At 42.2% G+C, this 27,063-nt stretch overlaps 3 protein-coding genes across 4 annotated transcripts; 2 read left to right on the top strand and 1 right to left on the bottom strand.

Moving 5' to 3' along the window:
• The first annotated feature begins 55 nt into the window (after positions 1-55).
• On the top strand, positions 56-16,469 carry kcnn4 (potassium intermediate/small conductance calcium-activated channel, subfamily N, member 4). Of its 2 annotated transcripts, XM_084026938.1 has the most exons (10): positions 56-619; positions 5,665-5,760; positions 6,993-7,447; positions 9,317-9,452; positions 11,365-11,382; positions 11,888-11,998; positions 13,661-13,782; positions 14,845-14,914; positions 15,631-15,797; positions 15,902-16,469. In XM_084026938.1, exons 1-10 carry the CDS (start codon positions 251-253, stop codon positions 15,903-15,905), a joined length of 1,548 nt encoding a protein of 515 aa, XP_083883064.1. In that variant the 5' UTR covers positions 56-250; the 3' UTR covers positions 15,906-16,469. The 2 variants fall into 2 exon arrangements, with proteins under 2 accessions (XP_083883064.1, XP_083883065.1); XM_084026939.1 differs by lacking the exon at positions 11,365-11,382 and having other exon boundaries at positions 59-619.
• Positions 16,470-16,606: 137 nt separating this feature from the next.
• On the bottom strand, positions 16,607-20,647 carry LOC311024502 (uncharacterized protein). The gene is made up of 3 exons (XM_084026934.1): positions 20,529-20,647; positions 20,404-20,437; positions 16,607-19,414 (listed from the first exon to the last, which is right to left on the bottom strand). The coding sequence occupies exon 3, from the start codon at positions 19,381-19,383 to the stop codon at positions 17,440-17,442; it is 1,944 nt and encodes a 647-aa protein (XP_083883060.1). The 5' UTR covers positions 19,384-19,414; positions 20,404-20,437; positions 20,529-20,647; the 3' UTR covers positions 16,607-17,439.
• A 779-nt stretch (positions 20,648-21,426) lies between these two features.
• smg9 (SMG9 nonsense mediated mRNA decay factor) lies at positions 21,427-26,945 on the top strand. Its single transcript, XM_084026941.1, has 13 exons — positions 21,427-21,890; positions 21,991-22,065; positions 22,315-22,549; positions 22,689-22,786; positions 22,910-23,022; positions 23,676-23,787; positions 23,928-24,023; positions 24,210-24,295; positions 24,946-25,052; positions 25,146-25,253; positions 25,401-25,526; positions 25,618-25,762; positions 26,358-26,945. Exons 1-13 carry the CDS (start codon positions 21,744-21,746, stop codon positions 26,434-26,436), a joined length of 1,527 nt encoding a protein of 508 aa, XP_083883067.1. The 5' UTR covers positions 21,427-21,743; the 3' UTR covers positions 26,437-26,945.
• Positions 26,946-27,063: the final 118 nt, after the last annotated feature.

Here is a 27,063-nt window from a genome sequence, read left to right as displayed (position 1 = left end):
GAGAGAGAGAGAGAGGGGGCAGAGCACAATGGATTCATTTGGGCCAGACTGACGCACACTCTCAAAATAATAACACAAGCAGACAAGCGTAGCGTCGCTGCAGTTTGCGAGTGGGATCAAAGCACGCAGCCCGGCGCGCCGGCTGGTGAAGGTGAGGGTGTGTTCGAGGCCAAGTGGTTTTGGTGAACCCCGCTACTTCGATGACCGACAGGCGAGAGAAGGGCCTGGTACGCTTTGCGCCCATCGGACTATGCCTTCTTCCCCAGCTCGGGAGGACAGCAACGGGGAGACCGGACAGCCACAGCACGGAGCAGCGGACGGCGGCGACGGGGAGCGAGGCTCGGGCGGCCGCTTCTTGTGCGCTCCGGAGGTGGTGGAGATGACGAACCGCAGCCTGCGCGGTGGGCTGATCAACGGCGGGGACTCGGCAGAAGTGTCCGTGCCGCTGTCCCTTACCGGGAAGCGGACGACTCAGGGAGAGGACCTCTACAGACTGCGAGGCAGAAAGATCCTCTTGGAGGATAAAAGGCGCCTTTGCACGTTGTCCCTGGGGACCGCTCTGCTCGGGATACTGCTCATGATAATCCACGCGGAGATATGTCCCCTCGTTTATAAACAGGTAGGAAAGAAATCAGGCCTCACTCTCCTACACTAATGTCCTACGAGTTGACTGCATAACAATATCCTGGGCTAATTATATTGGACACGTTTGTAATGTGAGACTTTGTCGGTACCTGATCTTAAAGGTATATATGCTGACAGTGTGTTCTCCATCTCTAATGTGCCCTTTTGTACACATTGCAGAGTAGAGTTTAATTCATGCGTCCATCAGCACCTGCAAGAGCATTTAAACAGCCAAATGTACTTTGTGTCGTCACCTGGTCGAGCCACCTTGGCATTGAAAGCATCATGAAAGGAAAACATACCTAACAAGTCATCATTGTCTTGCAAAATAGTTAAAAAAAAGTCATACATTTATATCAATCCATGTTATCTTTTATTCATAACATACATCAGTAACTAAGTGCAGAAAACACACACACATGCACACACACACACACAGTTGGCTCTATCTGTTGTCATAACAACCTCCTTGATTAGCAGACTGCTGGATCCCATGCAGCACAACCTGCACCTGGGCTTTGAACCCCCTGACCTACTGATTAGGTAGTCCATTTCCAGACACCCTATTTGGTAGCACAGCCTCATGACATTAACATGCAGATCTCAGTGGATAACAATGCCAGGCCACACAATCAACAAATTATTAACTCCCCCCTACAGCACAGGCCAATTCCACATGTGGAAAAAAGTTCTCATGCACACCGCAAAAAAAAGAAAAAAACCCAACAACCATCAGACCGCCTCCATGCTGTGAAGTCAGTGATTGATTACAGTGTCAAAGAGCCCCCACATTTCTAAATCACATCAGCTACAATCTTTTTGAGTAACCTGTGGAAATATGGCCTGGCTTTCGGTGTTCAGAGAGTTGGGAGACGCATGGTCGTGACATTAATGCTGGCACCAATATGACATCACTATTCCAGTTTACAAATACGAACCAAGAACAGGTGTTGTCTGTCCATTCCTAACAACAGGCATCAGCTTCTGTACCATGGAAATGCTGATGCACTGGAAAAGTGTTCGTCGCCGCAGTTAAAGCGTATTATTTTGGAGAGGCCGCATTGCTCATTTAATCGTAATTTATGTAACTTTTTTTGACAGTTCGCCTTTAAACTTCATGTGATATCCAAGTCATGGGTGTGAGCCGGACATCCTCCTCCCCCGTGGACCGACGTGACCTTTGGTCACTTGGGCTGTCTGAACAAAATACGGCATCTTTGCAGTGCTGCAGCACACTACAGTGTTATTGTTTTTTTAATTATTATTTTTAAAGCCATTTATAAGTATACTGCAGGGTATTTAGGAGCTGCCTAACTTGAGCCTATCAAAGCTGATGCCAGTCTCCAAAGTTACATATTTAAACGTACCTTTTCGTGGTTATGCACGAAAAAAACAAGGCTATTTAAGGAAAGTTTTTCCACATTTCACCTCTTCCCCTACGGCAAGATTGTTCCCAGTACTTCAGGCTATCTTTCCACATCATTTAGTGTATAATTAGAGTGTTTGCATGGCCAGTCTGAAAGTCTCTATGTCTTGAGTTTGGCTGTGCTGGAGTCAGCAGTGTGCACTGTGACTTGGATGCGACCTCATGTCCCATTTTCTTTTGGATGACTTTTCTGGAATTACTTTGCAGCCCAGAACACTATCCACATATTGAGGCTGAAAAGATGAGCGTGATGTCGAGCATTTAAACGAATATGGCTGGATGTTTGGACAGGGGCTCAAGTGGATCACTTTGATGAGCTATATTCACTCTGGTCTTTCAATTATGCATGATTAAAAAAAATGCAGGTTTGCAGTCCAAAACTTAAGCATGTTTTGTCAAAAACCAAATTCAATCTTAACAACTATTTAGTAATATCTGTAATCTGAAGGTGCTCAGATTAGTTTGTGACACCTCTGAGCACTGATACAGTAATAATACAACCTGCACAACAAACATACAGGCTACCATCGTAATATACTTCATGCTCTCCTTGCTGGGAAAATCCCATTAAATGTCACGATGTTTGGTTTATATACAAACATGTTGTCGTTTTAACACCGGCTGGCAAATGTTTTTGTTTTGTATTGCATCATTTCTGACTCGCCACATCAGTTTCTTGTTTCAGTTTTTCAATCCTTCAGCTACTTCATGTCTGTGTTCTCCTGTTCTGGTTTTACATGTTGATTGTTTTGAAGTGGCAGCTGACCGGGGCAATGGGGATTAAAGTGCCAGTGCACAATGGATGACCTATAAAATAAATACACCTATAAAATTCAAATGTGTTCTGCCTAGATAAGCCACGGCAATGATCTAAAAATGATTCAGCAAACAAAGAATTTTTAGCATGTTCATTCCTTTTTTTTTATTTGACAGTTCATCACATACATTTTTTAATGTTTAAAACAGTAAACTAAAAAGTTGTACAATCTCAGGGCATTTATACAGCAACACAGTCAATATCATCATGGAGCTATTTCATGTGTTGGAACCCACAGTTATTGTAAAATAACAGGATGCTGCTATATGGTCAACGTGGATTCACCCACAAACTGAAACCTGGCTTACATATATGACTCAGAATCTGCCCCATACACACCAACGCCAACTCATAAACAACAAAGTGAAACACGCCGAAATCCACCTTGCTATATGGGCCAGCTGTGGTCCACATATAACAAGCTAAAACCCGCAGAAAAAGCTGTTCCCATTGCTAGAACTGAGCTGCGACTGCCGGAAGTGGCACGGATCGGGCCGATCTGGGTTGTTATGATTATCAACAACAGACTTTTCATAGTGAAGCACGGGTGTTACTTATAACACTAACTATGGCTCAGAGATATTCAAGTGACCCCGCAAGAGTGACAGTGAGCCAGCGTGCACGATACCAGGATCCTGAAATCAAAGCAGCTGAATGGAACTCAGCCATCATCATTTTCATTATATACACCTGTGCTTTTACTACTGTGGCAAGTCAAAACGTCAACAAGTGGGAAAAGGCCTGTTATGAGCGGCTGTGGTGATTTGTGGTGATAAAAACCTGTTGACTATTGGGTCATGATCATGAAACCCTGTCCTGCTCATGAGACACTGAAGCTGGCTAGTAAGAAAGAGAACCAGCAGTGCTGAGTCCCATGGACCAGGATGGAGAAACACATGTTTCACCTGCTGTCATGTGTCCTTTTTTATTCTTGCAGGATATTATCTGCATGGTCATCCTTAAGTTTATTTCAGGATACGTGTAGATCCTTGAGTGACTTACCCAAGAATCTACATGAACGCTAACAAAACCATTCCAATTTACAAACCAAATTAAAAAAACTTAAATCAGCTGCATGTTGTATTTCCTTGGCATTGATTTATTATAGCATACACCAGACCACATTCTTTTGCACTGGATTCAGTGTTTTGTCTTTAAGTTTTTTATTTCTGTAGTTGCAATGTCTTGGGTGGCCTGGGTCTGTGTCCGTCCAAAACTATGAGAAACAATCTCTGTCAATGTTAACCCAGATTAGGTTTTACCAGGCTTGAAATGACTGTTTTCAGCATGAAAACGCTACAAAAACAATTTTAGAAACTCGGCAAGAGACATGTTGTTGGACTTTCTGTTATGGAATGTGGTGAAATGTTGAGCTTTTGTGGGGTCTTCTAATTAGCCCTGGATGAAATACAGACATGATGTGGATGCTACGGGGGGAAACTGTGGAAAACGGCGTACCTTGCCAACGGACGTCACACCATACCACCTACACGCTCAAGTTTCCTCAACTTTGAAAGTTTGTAATTATCTTTTTAACTGTAAACCACATTAAACTGCACCTTCTGTGAAAAACTTCCATTGACGTTTGCAACAGTTGCCCTCAGATGCATGAATGAAGGGTATATACACGTGCTCCGTTACCTGCTGAGACAAAGGGGGTATAGCAGGGGCCACATGCTTGTTGTCCTTAATTCATGTGTGTCTCCGGCTGTCAGTTCCCCGGAGTGGAAAGCATTTCATTACAAGCGCTTTCGTTACTGTAATTGAGTGGCTTTTTATGTACCTCTTCTGCAGTACATTTCAGAAAACATAGCTTGCTTTAATTAGGCCCAAGTTTGTGAATTTCTAATGAAGCTGCATTTGGAAAGGCAAGGATTACGTAGAGCCCTCAGTCATTCTGAATTCTCAGACAAAACCTTTATTATAAAGAGTATGGTTAACCCACTTTTAAGCGCCTTACGGACCAGAGAGGTTGTGAAAAGCCCACTCACAGTACAGAAAAAGTGCATTTCATATCACGTGCATGCAATAAAGCCTTGATGTTTGATCCTACGCAGGGGCTGCAACTAACTATCATTTTTATTGAGCTTGTTCGTTATTGATTGCCCAATTCTTTTTTCGAAATCATTTATGACTATTTAGCCTATAAAATATCACGAAAAGCATGGCCAACAGAGCAAAACACAAGAGTGTTCAATTTCCAGTGATACCAAACTGTGAAAAGCAACAGTAGGAGATTCATTTTCTGTTGCTTGGTTGTTGTCTTTACTGTTGTTTATTTATAAATTGTTAATAGGGGCATTTTGGTTACTTGGCACACATTAAGGATAGGTATTGAAATCCAGAAATGTATCAACATTGACAATGCACAATGCCTGAGTGGTTATTCACATATAAAAACATTAAGTTACCTAATTTCTTGAAGAGAATCTGGAAGATTGGTGCACAGCGTGTGTGTGTGTTACTGTGATATTTTTATTTTGTATTTGTCATATACCTTAAGTCCTAGTTGTTTTTCTCCATCTGAGTACATAAGTTTCTTATATAGGATGCTGTCCAGGGACAAGCTTTTGTACTGTTAAAGGAGGCCACACTGACCTGCAGTGGCCATATATTACTGTCTGTTTTGATCTATCATCTCAGTAATTTTCTTTAAACTGAACCTCTCAGCACTTCCACTTGATTTGGATGTATTTCATTCCACCCCTGATACCTTGAAACCTTGATAATGGTGAACATAAAAGGAAATAAATCAAATCTGTATGCCTTATCTCCCTCGTCTCCATTTCATTTGCAGGGTTCAAACATTGCCTTATTCATCAACTGTTCCATCAGCCTGTCCACTGGGTGTCTCCTTATCCTCATCGTTGCTTTCCATTATAAGGACATCAGGGTGAGTTTGTCTTTTTCCCCTTTGCGCATCACTTTCTACACCGGCAAATGTTTGTTCAATTAGCTGCACTAGAATGATACTTAGTTCAAGATACTTGAGCTTTTAAGAAGGAGCTCTCGGTCCAGCCATAACACTGATTATCTGAGTTATATTCCTTGAGTGCATAAAAAACCCTGGACAAAAACACTCAGCCCACACAGGAACGCACCGTGTTGCAGCTGCACTATTTCTCCAAATCCACGTGGCTTGCGGCCGTTGTGTTTGAATTCATTATACATGAAGGGATTTGGTTGAAATGAAACAGTAAACATTCTTTCATTTTCCCTCTGTGCACACTCACAGCATGCATATGCAATAAAGAGTTGCACGAACAAGTGCAGGAAAGGTTTCGGTCGGGCTGCTGGGTTTATCCACTCACATACTGTTTTTTGAGTGTGGTTGTAAGTTGCATCTGATACAAGCGGCCCATGCAAGTGCCAAGAGGAGATAAGGAAGGGCAAACCAAGGGTGGAGATGTAACTTCAAATCTTTAGTGTAGGAGTTGAGGCACAGTAAAGTTATAGACTGAAGGGAGGAACACACTTCCTTTGCATGTGAACAATTCATACAAACCACTATACAAGTTTACCTCTTCATTCTCTGTTGGATGTCTGTGGTTTCATTTCAGCAGGCTTAAAAGACCTTTAAAACAGGATGTACTGTAGAGAATTATAGATTTAAAATGTGTTTTTTAGCTTGATATTGAAAACACACACATATGCACATCCCAGGATGTCAATGAATGAGTCAATGAAAACATTGGACTGGATTTTTCCTCACAAATTCATTTCAAGGTGAATGATAAAACATGTTTAAGGTCATGAAGATAGCATATCAGCAGGTAGCACCATGCTTTAATAATGTCATCTACCAGCGTTGTAGGCAAAACCAGGTGAAACTGGAGCCAGTGAAAGAATCAACAGACTGATTGTACAGGAGTTTCATGATTTCCATATACAGGGTCGCCCATGAAGTTGGAATCATTTGCAAATGTGTTGTCTTTGTGATGTATTTCAGTCATTGCTGATGCATTTGAATAGGAATGAACAGAGGATTGTGTGAAAACAAAATATTCCAACTTTATGGGCACCAGTGTATTAACATTAAGATGTGATTGTATTTACACTGGTTTCAATCAGCACTTTAATCATAATCCTGCCGTGTCTTTCCTTCTTTTCTTCGCCGTCTTTCAGCTGTTCGTCATTGACAACGACCAGGTGGACTGGCGTATCGCCATGAGCAGCCACAGGATCCTCGTGATCACCGTGGAGCTGCTGGTCTGTGCCATCCATCCCGTTAACACATACTGGAAGGGGGGCTACCCTGCCAACTCCTCGTCCCCGACTCCGACTCCGACTCCGACTCCGCTCTGCGTGTCCCACCAACACGGCGAGAACCTGATGGACATGCAGCTGCTGTTGTCCATGCTGATGTTCCTCCGCTTGTACTTGCTGCACAGAGCCATCCTGCTGCACAGCAAAGTGCTGCTGAGCGCCTCCTACAGGAGCATCGGCTCGCTCAACAACATCGACTTCACCTTCCGCTTTGTGCTCAAGATACTGATGAACAATTACCCGGCACGCACACTGCTGGTCTTCATCATCTTCTTCTGGGTCACTGCATCCTGGATGCTGACTCTGTGTGAAAGGTAGGGAAGAGAACTGTCAAACTAGCCAAGCAAGTGATTGACCATCATTACCAGCCTGCAACAGTAATGCTCCTTTGACGTATGATCTTTGCTTGATTATTTCTTAGTTTTATGAGAGAGCTGTTCCTGTTTAAAACAAATATTTCAAATTCAAATTTACACTCGAATATCGTAGATTGAGCGGAAATTCGACTGCCCAAGGTACATTTTTCCAGTGAATTAAATTAGGTGAGCAACCTAAGTTCTTATCTCTCTTTCAATGGAAGAGTTTGGACAATGCTTTTTGTCTCAAATAATGAAAAGAGCTTTTCACATCTTGATTTCTGAAAGAATAGACAAAAGACAAAGTGATATTTCTCATAAACAGTCAACAATAATTTACAATACAATAACACACACACACAAACACACACACACACACACACACACACACACGGCACATTACTGCTCTGTCCCAAGCCTCCACTCCCTGTCACACACATGCTCATTAAAAAAAAACCTTAACGTTTGATGGTGTAACATTCCTCCTCAAGCCTTGATGGTCAATTTCACTCGATAATCATCAAATTCTGTGTTGTTGCTCTAACATATTGCTCATTGCCGCGAGCCAACTCAACGTCAACTCCGTCCACGGCAGCCTGTTTGAACAGTGTGAGGTCATTTGTTCATTTGAATCCTGACGGAAGGTTTAGCCCTCAGTTTCACGTCTCTCGGCCTTGTATGTTTTGATTTGTCAATCGTAATAACAGAGCTTATGATTGATAGTTGATAAGACCACCAAACCTTTTAACACCGGACTGTTGCACCAGCCGTGTTGAGTCACATCCAGGAGACGGATGAATACTCACTTACTCACTCTCTCTTTGTGTGCTTTCTGTCTGAGTGTGCAGTGCTTTGTAGTGTTTTACAGGTTTACTCCGGCACCCACATGACTTCCTACGTACTGATATTGATTAATGGACTACACCTTTATCAAACTCATAAGACTCGTTTATTGCTGTAAATCAGACATAAAGTTAATATGCACATTCCTGGAAAGGAAAATGTTATTTGGTTCTAGTTATAAAGAAATGAGCGTTGGGAATGGGAATGAATCAATTAGTACACTTCCAATTATCCCATTAGTTGCCTAAGGAGACCTGAAGCAACATTCAGAAATGTGTCTCTAGACAAGCATTCAACATATTGAATGAGTGAGGCCATATCACAATATACACAATGAAGTTATATAAAGGTGAGATATCTTTGGTTATATGAGGCCATTGGGAAAATGTTTCATGACAGAATGATATTTTCTTTGAAAGATATTTGCATCGATGTAATGTGGTCCCTTGAGTTGTCATTTGGCATTTCATTTACCATTCCCATCTGGTTATTTTGTCCATATTTATTTCTTATGGAAAGTTTCCAGTTAACATGCTGTATTAAGGCACATACATTATTGATATTGCAGTGTAAGATTACATGTACAATGATAGAAAATGTCGTCTGTCATCTGTAAAAAGTGACTTGAAACTTTGTCTCTACTTTCTCTTTAATACATACTAAATTACATAGTAATTACAGGAAAACCTCAAAGGAAATAGGTGGGAAATTTCAGACTGCTAAAATCTGATTAAAATGGTTATGTTTGATAAAAAATGTTATGATTAAGGGTTGTGGTTGGGTTTATCCACCCAGCCCTTATCTGTAACTGCTGTTCTTTATCTAGTGTCACAGGGGATCTTGAGATTATGTAAAAGTTAATTATGGCTACATTTAAGTTAAGAACGTGTCTGGGACTTTTTCATCCATAACTAAAGTCCATAAGAATACATTTAACAGGTTTTATTAGGAAACAGTCTCATTGCTGCTCTCTCCCTTGTGCAGGCAGATCCAAGCACCGACAGGCAAAATGGACAGCGCTATGTGGCTCATAGGCATCACCTTCCTCACGGTGGGCTATGGGGATGTGGCGCCCAAATCCAGCTGTGGCAAGGCGGTGTGTCTCTTCACTGGAGTCACGGTAACTAGGATGCGTTGCTTGTTGAGAAATGTATAATCAAATTATTTAATATTTAATGAAATATTAATACAACAATTATTTATACAATGAATGTTCATTTGAGAGGCATTATGAAGTTAAAAAGTCTGTTGAGGCATTTCATTTCAAGTGCTTGCTTTGGCTTCAATTCTTTGACCTCTTATCAGAAATTGATTGTGCCAGAACAGCAGTTGTGGTTTTAACATCAAACACACACTCAACACTCAGTTTGATGAACACAGAATGCCTCATCTTCATTTCATTTCTGCACATGTTCCAAACCAAACCACCTATTTCTCAGCTTGATACAAAAACAGGATGTTCTGTTGCTGTTTTTCTCATTTTGTTTTGTTGTGGTGCTTCTGCACCAGTTCTAACTTTCACTTTTTCTTTTTCCATTTTCTGCTCTGTTCTGCTCCTTTCCCTTCTGTCCTATTCCTAAGCGTCTCTATTCAGTTCTATTCTGTTGATTTGTTCTGTTTGATTTATTCCATTGTGTTCTGTTCCATTCCTCTCGAATACAATATTTTCTGATTTGTTCTATTTTATTGCCTTCTGTTCCGTACTGTTCCAAATCCTCCTCTCTGGTTTGTTTCATTCCTTCCCCGTTTCGGTTCTGTTCCATTGCAGCAGCTTTTCCTCAATTTTCCTATTTAGTTTTTCCCATTTCACATCGGGTCAGTTCAGTTTGGTTCACTTCCCCCAGCCCCGTTTGCACTAGTAATCTTTGATACACATGGCCCGTTAGCCCAGCTGTTTACCCTAGCGGTGCTGACAGAGCTGAATGCCTTCATTCCCTTGAGAGTGTGATTTAGATCACAGCTGTAAATTAATAGCCGGTCCTTCGGCAGGACCTTGGTGGTACCAGGCACTCACACTCACTCAAAGACAGAGGGAGGGAAGCTGTCGGCGTGCAGTGGGCGCTGTGCAGCCCACATAAAACATCTGCATGGAGCCTGATGTCATTGTTTTGTTGCGCTGAATTTTCTCTTTTCTCCTTCTTCATACCTCGCAGAGAAATCGTGAAAGACATTCATGTTAAATTATGCATAATTGCTTATCTCATCATATAGAATAAGTAAATAAAAAGCATCCCAGATAGAATGTGTGGAAAGCATTACAGTCAGTTCAAATAGTTGGACCAAATAAGTTACAATTACAGCGAGATGATGTCGTTTTATGGCCATGCAAATGAGTGGCAAGGTGAAGAATGAAAAAGGTGGAAAGCAGGGTCTGAGATGGAGGGTTGAAGGGATGAGGAAATGAAACAAAGAGTTACTGTAAAGTAAGATAAACTTTCAGTGAGGAGTGGCTGTAGCTGTGGTTCGCTGCCTCACCTCTGCTGGTTTTTAAATTCTGGTACAAGCAGATAAGAGTCGACGCCGTGGTTCTGGATGTGGGCACGAGTCTGGCTCAGACACCTCTGTGACAGAGTGGAAAACAATCTTTCCCTCCTCTCCCTTTCTCCATCTCCCTTGTTTTTATAAGCTTCCAACCTTATAAGGGGAAACTTTCCACCATATCCATTTTTAGGTGGTTTATTGCCTTTGGCACCACTACAACAGGAGGGTGTGCCAACCTGTGCCTGTGATCTGGAAAAAAAAAACTATCCTACTCCCATCAGGGCAGTTTTGGGAGCCAATCACTGGGGCTTTCACACCTGTAATATGGCTGAACGCCTGCATGGTCAGCACTTCTGCACGACTCCAGCCATAACTCACTATGCAGCTGTGATCTGGGGTTGATAATGCTGTTCGTATCTCCCTGGTGTCACAGAAAGTGTAATTATAGATATGTTTTGGAGTGAAAGATGAACGTATCTTTGAAAACTGCTTTCTTACGCTCACGCTTGATCTTGCTCTCTCTTTCTTTCTCTCCCTCTTTCTAATGCAAGCTGACAAGAGGAGAACAGGTAAAGACTTTTATCATTATCCGTGGTGGACATGAAATCGGCGATCAGTGATTTGCCTGTGTTTCCTATGACGTGTCTATTTGTGCGACCGTGTGTGTGAATCGCTTTGCGGCCTTCTTGAATCCTCTCCATCGTTCTGTAGTTCCCTGTCCAGCAATAGCACACAGCTATTCTCAGAGGGCACCAGCACTATAGCAGTGCCACAGTGGTCTGTGTTCAACCATTGAACTCTCAGTGTAAATATAACTTTGATTTATTGGGCAGAACCATATGAGGTATGAAGATCAACATTCAGCCTTCTGAAGAAGTGCTTCCCTCGAGACAATGATGGAGCGATTCAGACTGTAGACGTTTCTCTTGACTTCTGCCTTGTTGATGTCACTACAGTATCCAGGATCAATCTCAAATGCTTGCACGATCATTGAGAAACTGCCGAGGCGACGGGCAGATGGTAGATATATCAGTAACCATGCCAACCTCCATGTGTGTTTGTGTTGGGTTTTAGGGTGTAGCCTGCACTGCCATGCTGGTGGCAGTCGTTACCAAGATGCTGGCGTTGAACAAAGGAGAGAAACATGTGCACTTCTTCATGCTGGACATTCAGATTTCTAAAAGGGTAAGCAAAATAAGTTATTACAATGTTATAGATAACATATCAAAACACTGTAATACAGTTTCTTTATTAGAAATGTTTACTTAGTCAGTCAGAGGCTCCATCTGACTGACTCTTATTTATGTATGAAAATCAGCTTGCAGAAACTTGAAAGTTGTGTTAATTAGGAAATCCATGTCAATGTGTTTACTATCAAAGGCACTGCAATATTGCTTGGTTATGCAGCCGTGGTGCAGAAAGAGTTGAAAAGTGTGTTTATTTTAAAAAAGTAAAACACTTTGGTAGGCTTTGAAAAAGCAGCTCAATATAGGTCAGAGAGGTGTAGCAACATATGACAAAATAAACCCAATTGACGTTGCTATCAACATCACAACTTTGACGAAGAAATATCTAAAGTTTCAATTCCAATATAACCGGTGCAAAAACAGTGTGATTTATATATTTGAAGGTTCCCTGAATGGAGCTGTACAACCTGAAATTACACATGTACAACCTGTGATCATATGTATCTGATAATTAAATTAACTTCCCTATATAAACATTTAGTAAACCGTTAATGCAGATGGGGCGGTTTAGTATGGATGGGTCACTACTTTCTTCGTTGCATGCATGTTTTTTTTTTGTAGAATCATTTATTTTTCCGTCAACAAAAGACACCAGAGGACAGGATAGTGTGGGAAAAGAGGAGGGAGATACCAACCTCTTTATAGCACTTGCAAGGCGTCAAACAGAGGAAATCATCTGATCTCTGTCAGGAAAGAAACTTGTGTCAGTTCAGGATTGTGCAGCGACGGGCAGGAAACTGGTTGAGCATACACGTGTGTGTGTGTGTGTGTGTGTGTGTGTGTAAGTAAGTAAGTGGCTTGCAGAGGCCTTTGTTTGTAGGCTTGGACAGTATTCAAGTGTTTATTGATGGGAAGAAGGAGGTGTCCGATAAATAAACAATTGTAAGGTAACATTGTCATAAAGCCAGAAGTGTCTTAGGAATTTACATAAACAGGTAATGATTGAGTGATTCCCAGAATTTTAGTTTGGTGAGAAGCTGTAGCGCTGCACAAAAACGGTAAAGCCGTTTCTGACTGCACGAGGTGCACTGCTTTGGAGGATACAACCATTTCCTCTCGCTCATGGCTGCATCCTGTCACTCGGTGCATCTCTATTCCTTGCTTGTGGGTACTCTCGCCTGTGTGTGTGTGTTTGTGTTTGTGCGCGTGTCCTTCTGAGCTATCTGGTGCAGTCCAGATTTACACTGATGGGAAAAAGGGAAGACATCTGGATGCAGACACTGACGGCCTCTATTAATATCCCTCACAACGGGGCCAGAGTGACATCACCACAGGGCACTTGCTGTGATTTGTGCAGGAAGGCAAACAGACACAAATAGAATCAAAGAGAAAGGTGCAAAGGTGATACCTGAGAATGTCCAAACATCACTCCAAGTCCATGTGGCCTGACCAAATTCTTGAGCATCTCTGTGAAAACCTGATAGTTGGAGTTTGATCTGACATCAGAACCAGATTCCAACAAAGAAGCACAATAAGCACTGAGCGTCTTCTTCAGTGGAGCTCGCAAATTTGATTGACTCTATCCTGACTCTTATTGCCGTGCTCCTGCAACCTCCGCGGTCTGATTGGTCCATTTGGGTGTTTCTGTCTTTTCCAACAGATCCGGCACGCCGCTGCTAATGTGCTAAGGGAATGCTGGCTTCTGCACCGAACAAGCATGTCCAAGGCCAACCGCGGCGAGCACCGAAGGCACCAGAGATGCCTTCTGGAAGCCATCAGAGTGTGAGTTATCGCTAAATGATAGCTTCAGGCAGGATGTCAGAGTGTGTTTGGGCGAAGGATATACGTGGGTGGTGGGTTGTGTGCCTTGCATGTGTGTTTTAAGAGTCATTAACTTAGTGTCAACATGCTCAACCACAGAGTCACAGTTTTTAAATGGCTAATTCAGATTACCAGTTAGATATGTTGGCCTTTCGTATGTGGGCAAGGCCTGTGTGAACAAGGGTTCACCCTTTTATGACACAGAATTAAAATTCTTAGACACAAATAACCAAAAAAAACTGTATACTTTTTACAGGGATACACAACATATTGTTTATCTTCTTTTGAGACAGTCATCATGAAAAAGAACATAAACATATTGTTTATCTTCTTTTGAGACAGTCATCATGAAAAAGAACATTATAATGAACACACTTATTCTCTTTGCACATCTTTTTTCCATTTGAGTTGCGTCTGTTTGTTATGGAGCCCAAGCTTCGAAGAACAAGTGAATTGCAGAGGAGAGGAAGTTCCAGAAGTGTGACTGTATGCTTCATTATCCTGACAACAGGATTATGTGTGCGACCGTGTGTTAGCCCGGGTGGAAGGGTTGTACTTCCTGCTTCACACCGGGCCGAGCCACTATAAATAAAATACATTGCGGAAAGCAATCAGGAGGGACCTCCACACTAGCAACGCCATGAGACTGCTGCTCTAATGCATTCAGACTGGCTGCAATATTTGTTTCTATATCTCTTTTTTTTGGTTGTTTCAGATACTACAATTTTCCCTTTTCCACCTTTATATGACAAAAAACCTTCGAGCAATGTTTTATAGCTCTTAAAGAAACAGCACGAGTCCTGCTTGGAATAATTCTCAGAAGTCACTGGAGCATATTAACACTGAATTCCTCACATAGTAATATATTGGTTCCTTTTTTACAAAACAAATAATTAGAACATGACATTACTTTCAACTGTTTCCCCTTTCTCAATCTAACTTTTGGAATCATTACTTTTTATTTATGTTTGAAACACATGACTGAGATCCGTCAAATATTATTATTTTTCTTTTTTTGCACAGATTTCGGAATTTACGCCTCAAGCAAAAGAAGCTGAGAGATTACGTCAGTGAGATGGTGGACCTCCCGAAGGTAAACAACGGCTGTCACTGGAATGTTTGATTGGAAAGGTTAACGCTAAATAAGTTGACAAAGATCCTCTCACAACACTCCCTACTTAGACTGTTACGCAGCATTTTATAACCTGCAGTTCATTGCTAGGTGTTCAGACGCATTAAATGCTTGTTAAAAATCCCTATAAACCGTCTCAGGAGTCATTTGTGTCGGGCCCTGAAAAGTTTTCCATGTGGAACAAACCCAAAGATATAGACGTTACCCAGTGAGAGCTTTAAAAAGCATGTTCCTGATTGATTTATATGTAAAAACAAGTTTTTCCCGACTGCAAGCGTAGCAAGATGTGAAACCGCTGCAATCAGTTAGTTACAGTCGGCCTGCCGTGCAGTAAACAGAACATGCTGCTCTCTCGCACTGATGCAGCATCACAGCGAGCTCGGCGGACGAGAAAAGTAACCAGATTTGTTGCTGTTGGCTTTCTTAAGTAAGCTGCTTCAGGGGCTGCCAAATGTAGTGACACAGTTTCTGAGTTGGCAACACTGGCCTGGTTTCTAGTCTGTCCCAGTGAGTCAGACATCGACTCTCCAACGCTTTGAAAGAAATCTGCAACGTAGATTTAAAATGTGTTCGCACAGAACTTAGTAATAGTAAACTTTTGGCTGCAGTTTGACCCCGGTGTTTTTCCGGCTTGTAAATCCAAAAACTTTTTTCCATTGTGTGGCTGATTTCAACAGATGCAGATGGTGATGAGCGACCTCAGTGCCAAATGGGATAAGTCCTATCGGAACCTGGAGCAGCGTATCCTCTGTATGGAGCAGAAGCTGGACGAGCTGCATCGCTGCTTCCAACAAACACCTGAGCTACTGTCTCAGGGCCGAGGTCACCGCAACCCGGAGATCAGGTAAACAGCACTTTAGGCTGCCAGTGACGTTGCACAGATCTGCAACAGTGCAGGATGTGGTATTCAGGCTGAACGGTGAATAACAGGGTTTTTTTTTTCTGCAGGTGAAACGGCTGCATAGACTCGTTCCGGAGACATAATTGTCTTCGCCGTTTTCATCTACAGTATCCATAAAAGCGAGACGGTAAATCCTCTCCACCTGGAGCGGCTCCAGAGTCTTACATGCTGAACCACTTGGAAGACTGGCGTACCTACTAAAGATCTCATCTTCTGGCCCTGTGCTGAGTGCACTGCACAATGACTCAGAGCTGTAAAATTATACAGATTAAAACAAAGAAAAAGCAAAGACTACCATACACTGTGGGAAAAGTCACATTTTTTGAGAAATCAGTTGCGTTTGCAGCCGTTATTTTTGTGACAGCGCACAAAGAACTGAATTAATCTCAAACGAGGACTGTGGAGAGCCTTGTGATCAACGCTGGCAGAGACTCCAGAGCATAGACTGTATCCAGGGCTTGCTCTAACTCCTTCTCTTCCTTATTCCTGTGGAATAAGATACATATTTTTCACATGCTTTTTTTTTTCTTACAATATCCTACTGTCAGCCTCATCACTTTCAAATCCTCACAAATCCTCTTTTCAATAGCAGACAGTGTAATGGTTTCTACGTTGATTATTGGTCACAAACAGGATTATTGAATATAATACAATCAATAACAAGTCCCTGTTGTTCTGCTTTCCTAGAACCCATCATGTGGATTGTGAATGAGATGCGTTTTGATGCTCAAACAAGCGAATGTATACTTAAATTCAATTATCTGGGGAAAAAACTTTATTTCATACTGTAAATCCTTGGGCTTTTAGGAGATGTCAACAAAAACTCACAGATGAATGCATAAGTTTATGGTTGTATTCACCTGATGCAGGAAAAGCATCTAACAGTTTACACCTGCTCTGAGAACAAAGAAACATGAGTGTGAATTGTCTTTAAGCGGCCCAACAGCTCTATCTAGTGGACAAAGATGAAATAAACGACATGATATTGAGGAACGTTGACATTAAAATCATGGAGATTATATAACAACTATAAAAAAAACATAGACATGCTATTTCCAAACTGAATATTAAGACCTCTACAATGTCTCACGGGAGTATAGCATTTCCATCAACTGTAGTAAAAAAACAAATCAGAAAAACAAGAGGACTCAAACTCCCATACAAAATGTTAAGAATGCACTTTGAGAAAAAATAAATAGCAAAACTGGATTAACTCTTTCCCTGGGGGATAAACTGGAGTTGCGATGACTTAATTTAATCCAATTGTGGGGAAAAAAGTTCCTTGTTGGTTAATTAGTGCTCTGGTGTGAAGAATGTATGAGGAACATTGTTCACTATGTATCATTTGCACATGGTGAAAACATAAACAACCATCCAGGACATTATTATATTTGAAAGACATTACAAGTGAATGTATGTGAATGTGTGTAAGTGATTTTGCCTTAAAAAAATTAAATAAAATACTTTTGTGACAATCATGATGTGAAAGATCCATTTTGATTGAAACTTTGTTTGAAAGTGTGGTGCACAAAGCTGGAGAAAAGTACCTAAAAGCCACGGAGTATGCAGCGATGTGTCTACTTCGTCATTCCAAGCGTTTCTTCAATTTTTTAGGTTTTGTCCTGTTTTTAAGTTGGTGCCATATGTAGGACGAAGGTCTTACAAAAAGTTGTCCACAGTCACATGTAAAGGGCATTTTGCACTCTCTCTTAACGTTATGTGCACGACCAGAACAGTGTTTCTTCCGTGACTTGCCTTTCATGTGCTCAGCTAAGAGCTTTGCACCCATGAAAGTCTCCCCGCAGCTGACACAGATGTAGCTTACGGTCTCCGCATGCTGAACGCAATGTCTCAGCAGGTGCAGCTGGTGCTTGAAAGCTCGGCCGCACTGGCAGCGGTGTGAGCGTTGCCCTCGGTGAAGGTAGCGGTGGCTGATAATGAGCGAGGGCTGCCGCAGGATGGCACCGCACTGCTTGCAGGGGTAAGGGGTCTTGGAGCGCCATCCTGTGTTCATACGTTTCATCAAAGCCACGTCCTGGCTGTCATTCTCAAACATGGCCATAATAGTGGGCATTGGTTGGGTGATGGGGCCAGAGGCTGCAGCGGCTGGAGTTTTGTTAGTGGCGCCAGGAGGGACAAATGAAGGTGCAGACGGACTGCTGCAAGGCTGGTGCGTGGGACCGTCTGTCCACAATCTGACAGGTGCAGCAGAGGAAGCCACGCATACCTGTGGTCTGTCTGCATGGCAGGAGGAGGCCGATAGAGAGGAAGGACTGGATTTCACAACAGTGGACAGAGGCCCCGCATAGGTCTGGCCAACGGGGAACTTTCCATTAATGACCTGGTTCACGTCATTTGGACTACTGAAGGCTGAGTGGGCTGCTGTGCCGAGGACACCTGGTGAAACCTTTCTATCGGTCAACGCTGATGGACTGGTGATTATGCACACCTTGGTGCTGACCACTGACGTGTGAACTCTGGTGACGTGGTCGAACAAGGTTTTCTCAGAGGTGAAGAAGAATTTGCATATGTTGCACACTTGCGGCATTGACTCTGAACAAAAGAGGACAAGAGGTGATTTGGTTCCCTTGGGACACTGGTGGTGATGGTAAGAGTTCTCGTGAGGGAAAACTTGGCCACAGATTTCACAAGAATACAAAGGCATGTAGTGTTTCTTGAGAGACTTCTCAGTTCCAAAGAGTTTCTTGCACACTGAACACTGATATTTTACCCTTATACCACTACAGTGCAACAAATGGAGCTTCATTGACCGAAATGGCCCTCGACCACACGCAGCACACATTGAACTACTAACATCAGGGCGTGCTGTAGGTTTTTTTTTAGAGTGCAGACTATGTGAAGAGTCACTGGAAGAATCAGATGTACTTGAGCCACCGTCTGATTCTTGATCATCGGGACACAAGCCTGCAGATTTAGAGTGCGTCTTCACTTCGTCATCAGATTCAGTGCTTGTTGAATCGTCTACTTTCTCACTTTCCATGTTGATATCTTTATCATCTTCACCCACTATGTACTCCACACTATTTTCAGACATCTCAGCTCTCTCCGGCTTCATCTCAGTTCTTTGTTGGGGCCTCGACACAGACACCGAGTCAGGCAGCACTGACTTTGCGCTTGGATGTGCAGTCTCGTCGTCACTGTTCTGACTCCGACGTATGGGCCCAGGAATCACAGAGGGAGCTTTTTGAAATGCTGCTGAGCCCAAGCAATGTGTCTCTGCATGCTTGTTTAACTCCCACGAGTTACTGAAATACTGATTGCACTTGTTGCAGAGGGGTGGCAAGTGGGCATTATCCAGGTGCAGGGAGAGTGATGTCAGGCGTCGGAAAGTAACCTCGCAGATGTGGCAGGTGGCTTTGATATTGTGGCTTTTGTAGTGTGAGATCAGGCTTTTTATTTTGCTGAATCTTTTGCCACATTCCCAACACGTCGTCTCTGGTTGTGCATCATGCAACTGTGTTTTGGGGGATAAACACCATTCTTCATCGCAGCTTGAGTCTTCAGACATAGGGGGCTGTCAAGGCAAACCTCGGGGTGGTCTGCAAGTTAAAGTAGCATGGACAGAATCGCTTAATTGGGAATTAATCCATATTACAGGTTTCGCATAAGCATCAAAGTAAAATCACCACAGCAGACAGTTATAGATATTAAGTCGTCATTATTAGTATTATTATCATCATGATCAGGACTTGCTCTGTTACTATATTTACTTATTTAGATATGGATTTAGCCATATGGATATATGGATAACCCCTTGAGATGAGCAGTCATCTCGTTTTCAAGGGGGTCCAACAGAACATACAATACAAGACATTACAGTTACAACAACATACATAGATACATACATAGAGGCTCTCATCAACCCACCTATCCAGATACCAATCCCCAAACCCCACCCCCGAACACATAATTACTGGAACTTACATGAACATAGACTAAATACCTGCAAAACTAATGTAATTCCCATCAGCCTTAGCTTTACTTTGTGTGTAAAGCTACTTAGCCAATGTTAGCAAACCAACACACCAAGATGGTGGTGTAATTGTGAGCATGTTAGCATAGGGTGTTAGCATTTAGCTCAAAGCATCCCTTTGCCTAACTGCAGTCTCACACAGAGATGGCTGTACACTCTTGTAGCTCTATGCCATCGTTTTGTCTCATACCATTCTTAAATAATTTCAAGTCAATATCTTTTGAGTTTTAAACAAACTACAAAAATTGAAAAGGTCATCTTGGGGTCTTGGGAATTGACAGCTTCACAATGTCCTTACTGTTTAAAGAAGAAACCCTCAATCAATTAATAAAAAAGTAACAAGGGATGCTAAATGATTAAATTATCATTAGTTGCAGGTCTCCAGTCTTCACATGACTTCACAATAAAGGCTGCCTCGTTCCCCAGCACAACACATCAAACATATTACCCCCCCCTTTGCAACAGTTTCTCCACATTTAGCTAACGTACGAACCAGGCAAAAGGGAACCTCTATTATACACTTTCAGACGCAGGGGCAAACTGAACGGTACTTACCTCTGTCCACAAGAACTGGACCAACAACTGCCGCCTGCAGCACAGGGAGCAAATGTGAAAATATTTGATGAACCCAAACGATTCGTCAGTTAACTGTTACTGTGCGTTACTTAAAAAACACAAACCATTAGTGTTAACGTCCATTTGTACGTAACGATTCTGCACATTACCAAAGGAAAATCCCTTCATATTTCACATTTGAAGACACCGTCATATTGTTGATGGCGTCCGCGCACTACTGCTCCATATCCGGATTAAAACCGGAAGAGGGGCGCCTACACCTCCCAGAATGCACCAAACGTTGTACTATTTTTCCAAATTTCGGAGGAAACTCGTTTCCATACAAGATAAACTAGGAAGAGAACACATCAAATTTAACATTAAAGAAATACTAGTACAAACGAACTCAGGCCATGTGGGGTTAAGGGCAATATTTAAATTTGGGGAAAAGACCGGAAATTATTAGGAGAATATAGAGTCGTTTTTTGTTGTTGTTGTTTTTTCCTTCTCTTTCTTTTCATCCAGTAGATTCGGCCATTATGATCGACACTCCATTTCAGAAGGTGGCAGTAATGCACACTTAAAAGTTGTTTGTCAACCTCCATAAAAAAAGAAGAAGAACTCGTTTTCATCTACCGAAATATGTATTACTTTAATTTAATTGAGCGAAAACGTTATGAAGAGTATAACTCAGACATATATTAGAAAACCACGACACAGGTGATCTTGAATTCAATAAATATGCTTTGTTTTTAAAAAGTGACACCAATATTTGAAGTAGGCTATGTCTTTATAAAAAAAACTACCTTCTCGGGATGTGACCATTATTAATGTACGTTTGTTTCTAATAAATGCAAACAAACATATCGATGTAAAATAATATGATATAATCACAGCGCAAAATGGATCCCTAAATTGGCCGGAACTACCGATTACATTAGGATGTTTCGCGACGACTTGATTTAACAGACGAACACGGCTCGTTCGATTGGTAACGAAATGCATTCAGGGCGGGTGGAGTTTGAGTCCGCGCTTTTACATTCGAGAACCGATCCAAAGTAGTACTGTAACGGTTAACGCCGGGGTACGAAACAAGCGCCGCACAGTAGCCGGACGCTTTAGCTAACGGTGTTCGGCCACAAACAAGTGGTTTGGATTGAACTTTAACGATGTCGCCACGAAATACCTGTCAACGTCATCGACAGTAATGGTCATAGTATCGCTAGCGGAAACGATATTACAGTTAAAGTAACATTATCGTAAGCTCGCCTGCTCCGACCGGGTTCTCATCGTTAGCTAGCTGTTGATATCGGTTGTGCCGTTCGTTGTGTGAATTAGACATGTCCGAGTCCGGCCACAGTCAGCCCGGGATGTACGGGCAGGGACGCAGGAGGAGGCGACGTCGGGGGGACAGAGACGCGGGACTTCCTGGGCAAAATCTCTCTGGTCCGAGTCGGGATCGAGAATACCAACCAAGAGAACGACGGGTCGCTATAATTTAAACACACACTCGCATAGGTTGTTTTTGACTGCTGGTTTAACTTTTGCTCTACGGAAGAGTGACTCACTTTGAATTTGTCTGTTCAGGATGGGAGCGAGGATCCACCGGGGCCACTCATTCAGAAGACTCCCATCATACTTGCTAAACCCCCTGGGGAACGGGTACGATAGCTTGACTCGGACACGTGTTCGCCTTACTGAACACAAACAACAATGCGTGCACTAATAATGACATCAGAACATGTTGGGTGATGATTTTACATCGTTATTTCCAGGATATAGGAATGCATTTGCAGCACCGACCACAGTTAACACATTATCAGTACAGAAAGTAGTTTGTGTGCATTTAGATATTCTACCTCTCAGGTCATGCATTCTCTTGACTTGTGGTGTCGTTGGTTCCTTTCCAAGGCCAAGCCCTCACAGAATACACCTGTCAGTGGAGCTCCAGTCCTGGAGAAGCCCATCATGCTAATGAAAGCCAGGGATGATGGAGGGAAGCAGGGTACACCTCCAGATGCAGCAGCTCAGCCCTCTGGTTCTGGGACCTCTAAGATGGAGAGGGAGGGGCAGCGACCCACCCAGCCTGTATACCAGATCCAAAACAGAGGAATGGGTGCTTCTGCATCGAGCAGCGCTGTGGACCGTGAGCTATTGTCGATTTCACAAAAATAACATATTTTATTTAGAGTGTAAATGTCAGTTACTTGGATGCACTCTGTAAGGGTGAATTACATATGCAGAGAAAGAAAAATAAATTCAGAATCTTCTTCTATGACTTCCAGCCATGGTTGGCCAGTCTAAACTCCTCCCTCCGGAGAAGATGAAGCACAGCATCAAGCTTGTGGATGACCAGATGAATTGGTGTGACAGTGCCATGGAGGTGAGTAAATGTTTGATGCATTGAATTGATTGTGGAGCCTTTGCATAAGTACATATTGGTGTTTTAAATATACTGTACTCTATGTACTCAGTGGAAGCTGTGTTTTGTTGACGTGTGTTGCAGTATCTGAGGGACCAGACAGATATGTTGGTGGTGGGAGTCATTGGCCTGCAGGGAAGTGGGAAATCTACAATCATGTCACTGTTATCCGCCAACACTCCCGAGGAAGATCAAAGGTGAGGTCAAAACACTAACAATCAGGTCAAGCTTGTAAACTCCTCTGTTATTTGTATTTATTAAACCTATTAATAGAAAAGGGAATGATGGCTTGAAGTGATGTTGAACCACTAAGAAGAAGTCCAAAGTTAAAAGATGCTGACGTGGATGATTTTTTCCCACAATGACAGAAAATGTCATCTACTCTTGTAAGAGGAATCTGAAACCTAAATAATGTAAATAATGTGTTCCTGGTGCAAGTTAAGTGTATGAGGAGGTCAGTATTGTAAAAGTAGCACATGCTCATCTGTTAAAAATGAATATAACTAAATGGATAACACAGATAAATAGTACATATATTTATTTTCCTCATCCTAATTTAGCATTTTAAAGTCACACTTTAAAAGTGAAGGTACTCTTTCTGAAAACAACATATCATTTACAAATTGTCTTCGGCAGAGCCTAGAGGAGTGTTTCTGAGAAACATCTATTTTTTTTTATTATTAAATCAGTTCAATGTGTGACACTGAACAATATCCACGCACCAGGAAGCTAAAATGCTTATTCCTTTACACCCTATATATATGCATTTGTTAATAGCTGTTGCGATACATGCTTTTCTTTAAGCTTAACCAGTCACATGAAGTGATGCAATGTGTGTTTGTCTGCACAGGGGTTATGTATTCAGAGCCCAGACTCAAGAAATCAAGGAAAGAGGAGGAAACCAGAGCACAGGCATTGATTTCTTCATCACACAGGAGCGAGTCATATTCTTGGATACGCAGGTATGAATGAAGTATGGCGGATACTTGGATATTTTCTGTCAGAATGTAGGCAAGTCATGAACTGTGTGAATTAAAATGTCACCTCAGCGTTTGGTTGAGGATTGATGAGTCTTGTGTGAATGCCTTATTTGTCTCTTCAGCCAATGCTCAGCCCATCTATTCTCGACCACCTCATCAACAATGATCGGAAGTTGCCTCCAGAGTACAACCTCCCTCACACATACGTTGAGATGCAGGTCAGTGGCCGGCCTGCAGATGGCAGTGGCTGAAAACATTTGTTGTTTATTTGAGCACTGGGCATAACCTCTAGGGACCAATGGACCGCTTTGGTGATTCGTTGTTTAATGACAGAATAGTAGCCGTTTTAATTCCTCTGTACACACACATTTGACCTCATCACTCTCTGCATCATCTGTCAACAGTCTCTTCAGATCGCCGCCTTCCTGTTTACAGTGTGCCATGTGGTCATTGTGGTTCAAGACTGGTTCACCGACTTAAACCTCTACAGGTAGGCACTAGCTCATCGGCCATGGCTCTGTGTTGTAGTTGCTGCCCAGGCTCCCAGGACACAACGAGAGGGTAGCGCTCAAAGCCCCCTCCTCCTGCAGGAATGTTGAGCATTTCATCTTGAGAGGATATTTGTCTTCTGCTTTTTCATAAGCTCAATAATGTTTATCTTTCAGTTGGTCTTGCAGAGAACAAATGCAGGCAAAGCCGGACTTGTTGAAAGTGACTGGTTATGTATCCATCTGACCTATGCCCCACTTCAAGATACCCACTTGAACAGCAAATATTAATCAATCATTTGAATACCTTTAGACAGGATAACCTCAACAAGACACGTTATCTATGTATGCCTTTTCCTAATATGACTTTCACACAATGGAAAAAGATGACTGCAGTTGAAAGCAATGGCTGTAATGAGCGTGTTGGTAGATGGTGTTGGCCTCATAAGTATAGAAATTAATTTAAACCAACTGAACAACTTGTATCTTTAAAGGTTCAGGAATTAAAGGTTCATTTTTTAAGGATGTCTCTAACAATATTCATACGCCCATATGTATATTGAAAGATGGTAACTCAACCTTTGCCATCATTATCTCATGAATGCAGACGTCGGTACCAAACAGGATGTGTTATTTTCCTTTTTGCGGACAGGTTTCTTCAGACCGCTGAGATGCTGAAACCTTCCACTCCGTCTGCAAGCCATGACAGCACGAGCTCTTCAGGCAGTGACGATGGAGCAGAGTACTATCCCCATATAGGTGACTTTTTAGTATAGGAAATGCAAATTCTCACACATCAACCAAGTGGAATGATATCAGAATAACCTTTTAAAAAAATCCTCTTTCCTCCAGTGTTCCTCCAGAATAAGGCCAGACAGGATGATTTCTGTCCAAGGAATCTGAAGAACATGCATATGGCGGTGGATAAATTAATGGCCCACTCTCATCTCAAATACAAAGGTTCAAAACTGTTCAAGCTATGGTTGTTTTTAAGGGCTCACCATGTTTAATGAAAATGACAATACCATCATTACAGGTTTGATAACAAAATAGTGGCTTCATTATGCTACACTGGCACTCATCCCGAATGATATGCTTTGTTTTTAGGTACCTTGTCCATGCTAGACTGCAGTATCTTCCCTGGTCTGGGGCAGGACTATCTGGCAACTGAAGTCAACATGTTCCTCCTTCCTATGCAGGAGAATGATGGGGAGGACAATCTGGCGAAAGCAGGTTATAGAGAAATGATCCTCACATAAGGCAAAACTCAGTGGTCCTCCTGTTTATTGTGTAATGTGTGAACAGATCTTTGTACTGTGTTTAGGGTCGGGAACATACCCGCTCTTCTCTCTGCTCCCGGGGTACAGAGGACATCCTGCCTTCTCCACCATGGTTTCAAAACTCCGCAGCCAAATACTGGCCATGCCCCGTTGTCAGCTGTCTCACACCATCCTCACCGAGAAGAACTGGTAAACATCCCATTTCCCTCGGCTCAGTTTCAATTTAAGATGACATTGACTTCATTCATGTACCACAAAAGTGGTGTTGTGGTATGCGGCTTAACCGTTTGGTGACACTTGTACGGTTTCAGTTTGGTTTAGTTACTAAAGTCACTTTAATGCAGATACGTTTCAGTTTGAGCTCCTCACTAAAATCTCTGAACATTGGTCACTAACGGTTCAGAGTCCAGATAAGAGAAGATCTGAATTAAGAATTATGTAATGAGATTAACGAGCAGGGATGAGTGATGCTGCAAGTGTACAGGATCCCCTTCCCTATTTGCTGGTGGTTATTTGGGATGTCCGTCAATCCATGAAAATATTATTGGATTTTAATATAAAAATCTGAAGAAATTGATTTCTTTCTCAAAAGTAATAAGTTGTAGTGAAAGAGTTAACAAGGTAAATGTGTGGGCTAGTGGAAAATATGTGTACTGCATAAATTGCAGCTATTGCATCCCTAGTTCTTTGTTGCATGGCAACTGTCTGCCCCTCTGCTGTACACAAAATGCATAAAAAGACGTTGGATTTCTTTACGTTCTGTATACATGTGTTCTTTTTACAGGTTTCACTATGCCGCTCGCATCTGGGACGGGGTGAAAAAGTCCTCAGCCCTCTCCGAGTACAGCCGCCTGCTCAGCTAACACCTTGGTTAACTGCTTTCATATACAAAAGCAGCGAGCTGTTATGTCCGATCATCAGGTCTCATTAAGAAAAATGTGGCTCTGAAAGTGGAGATCGCCGTTTGCACCCTACAGGAGGGGCAAGGGAAACATGGAAGCCTGGTCAGTGGTGGAGAGTCGGATATAAAGCAGGACACCTTCTCTACACTGTGGTGGGAATGCAAACCTGCAAACTCTTGGCGCTTGGTGTCAGAAAGTGGTGTAGATCAGACACGGCTGCAGCCCGCGCAGCAATGGTGAGAAAACCAGTTGTCTGCATGTTCATACAAAATGTGGGGATCTTTTTTTTTTTTTAATTTGCAAGCCATTATTCAGCTTGTGATATTGTGATTGCAGTTTTAGTGTACCAATGGTGCACACATGAACATATATCATTCTGCATTTTTTATTTTCTCTTGAAACTCAATCAAAAGAGTAATTGTTGATTACTCTGAAATAAAAGGACACTCAAGTGAAAATTATTTTGCGTGTTTCTTTTTTTATTGCACTCGTCTCTTACCGGGCGAGAATACTGTAAATTACCTCTGACCTATTGCTTTAAAACCACAGACTGTAACGCCTACATCGGCAGTATAATAGTCAAAAGGA

This window comes from Eutrigla gurnardus (genome assembly GCF_963514095.1).
Source record: "Eutrigla gurnardus genome assembly, chromosome: 14".
NCBI lineage: Eukaryota > Metazoa > Chordata > Actinopteri > Perciformes > Triglidae > Eutrigla > Eutrigla gurnardus.
The sequence above is the reverse complement of the archived record's forward strand: the minus strand, read 5'-3'. Positions and strand labels throughout refer to the sequence as shown.